General features: G+C 38.4%; 1 protein-coding gene across 1 annotated transcript in view; it reads left to right on the top strand.

The window, feature by feature from the left end:
• Window positions 1–306: 306 nt before the first annotated feature.
• LOC137617138 (homeobox protein ceh-24-like) overlaps window positions 307–2,500 on the top strand; it is a 23,203-nt gene continuing 21,009 nt past the window's right edge. Inside the window, exon 1 of the mRNA XM_068346996.1 lies at window positions 307–1,400. Coding sequence (XP_068203097.1) covers window positions 791–1,400 — 610 coding nt within the window. The 5' untranslated portion in view covers window positions 307–790. The remainder of the gene's footprint in view (window positions 1,401–2,500) is intronic.

Below are 2,500 nucleotides of genomic sequence, written 5' to 3'. Positions count from 1 at the left end.
AAAAAGATAAATTAATTTTTTTTCCGATTTGAAAAGGAATAGGCCTATTGTTCCAAATACTGTCGATCATTTTGTTCAGTAAAATAAAAAGAAGAAAAAAATAAACCGTAGGAAGAATTGCTTTAAACGTTTCACATTTTACGGAATTTTTACCAAAACCCCCCACCGTCATAACAGTAACCGGATTACAATATTTCCAACAGATAAACAATAAATGGATCTGTACACTGTTATCATTTCCCTTCAAGTGACGATAAGAAGCCTTAAGTTGCCATTTTGTTTAAAAAGCGAAACGAACCCTTATTTTTTGTTTTAGTTGGGAGAGAGTTTCATAGTGTGTTTATCTGTGCTGAAAGAATTTAGTATAGAAACTAGTCCATTCTTTGATCTAGTTTAGTTTATGCGTTGCCACTCGGTGGCTCCATACAGCAGTGAGCGCTTGGCACTTGCCTAATGACGGACACGAAACCAGTGTGTTACTTATTGGCAATCAGGCAAGGTGTTTAGTCTGCTCCTTCCTCGACCTGCTGTGGACATTTGCCCTGAGGGACTTGTAAATAATGTTCTGAAATCAGGATTGATATATTTCACCATTTTACTTTTCTGTATTTCATTCAAAAGTGCTGGATTTGAATAATTTGAGATCCAAAGTGGAGATTTATAGTTATGGTTTTACACAATATAAACTGGAATTGTATTAGATTGCTCCCGACCGCGAATAGTTATTACTATACACAAGAGAAATCCACGACTTTTGCATTCGTGTTATTTGAAATAACCTCGGAACAAAATGGTCACTAGATATACGATTGACCAAATCCTGGCTTGTAACGACCCCGCGGAAAATGCTAGACCAGTTTCGCCAGCCTGTCCCTCTGAAATTGATAAAACGGCTCCAGTCCAGGAGTCCGGTACAGTCCTTCCAGTTCTCAAATCGAAAGTAATTTTACGAGGTGACGTAGAAATCAGGGAGGTCACGAGAGGTCAGTCCAACGAGCAGAACGATGGAGTAAATGACCTGAAGGTTGAGAGAAGTAACACAGAAGAACAACATGAAGAAGAAGAAGGAGCGTCCATCATAAACCTGTCTATGAGAGAAAAGGTTATTCGAGAAGACACTTCTGGTCCAATCTGCAGTTTGACCAATCACGGGATACTAAGACCAGTCCCCCTTCGGCCAAAGGAAGCTCCAGACAACGAGTACAGGATGCTCAAGGAACAGGAGTCCACGCTGGTAGCAAACAGCGACACATTTGAACGGAGGCCAGAAGGATCTTTCACTGGATTAGATGGAAATAACTTCTATGGTTTAATTTGGAGGCAGTACTTGGAAGCTCAGTTTCGAGGGCTGGGGACATCAGCGCCCCTTGCCCCTTTGCCTTATCATGTGCTGGACACAGGTAAATAAGGAATTTGGATGCTCTGTGAGTAGTTGGATAAAGTAAACAGGGATTTCTTGGCGCCATTGAGAAAGATTTTTATATTCATTAATAACAACAATATCAGTAATAATAATGGATTTCATTTAAGATAATAGCACATTATTATTATTATTATTATTATTATTATTATTATTATTATTATTATTATTAGCTAAGTTTAGCTACAACCCTAGCTGGAAAAGCAGGATGCTATAAGCCCAAGGGCTCCAGCAGGGAAAAATAACACTAGAATTGATTTAATATTACACCTTATATAATACCTCTTTGAAATTTTGATGATGATGATAAAATATATTCACCATAATGATGAGAGATTAATTTGATAAAATTTAATAACATGCTGGTAATAAATTGCTGAGAATTTATATTGAAGGGGCTAAGTGTCGACAGTACACCTGACTCATTGAACTGTAGGCAGTACTTACGGTCTTTGCCGCGTTCGTTCACACCCCCCCCAGGCTAACCTCACTTTACATCTTTCTACTAATATACACGACCCGTCAAAAATGACAACTAGATATTTAGATATATATATGTATATACGCACATGTGCCCGCCTCACACACACACACACACATATATAAATATATATATATATATATATATATATATATATATATATATATATATATATATAAGGTATTAGGTTGGCCAGTACACCAGCAGCCAACCGTTGAGATACTACCACTAGAGAGTTATTGGGTCCCTGACTTTCCAGACAGTATTGCATTGCATCCTTCTCTCTGGTTAAGAGCTCATTTTCCTTTTGCCTACGCATGCACCGAATAGTCTGGCCTATTCTTTACATATTCTCCTCTGTCCTCATACCCCTGACAACATTGAGATTACCAAACAATTCTTCTTCACTCAAGGGGTTAACTACTGCACTGTAATTGTTCAGTGGCTACTTTCCTCTTGGTAAGGATAGAAGAGACTCTTTAGCTATGGTAAGCAGCTCTTCTAGGAGGAGGACACTCCAAAATCAAACCATTGTTCTCTGGTCTTGGATAGTGTCATAGCCTCTGTATCATGGTCTCTCACTGTCTTCGGTTTGAGTT

Source organism: Palaemon carinicauda, chromosome 2 (assembly GCF_036898095.1).
Source record: "Palaemon carinicauda isolate YSFRI2023 chromosome 2, ASM3689809v2, whole genome shotgun sequence".
Lineage (NCBI taxonomy): Eukaryota > Metazoa > Arthropoda > Malacostraca > Decapoda > Palaemonidae > Palaemon > Palaemon carinicauda.
Note: the sequence above shows the minus strand (reverse complement) of the source record. Positions and strands in the feature narration are given on the sequence as shown.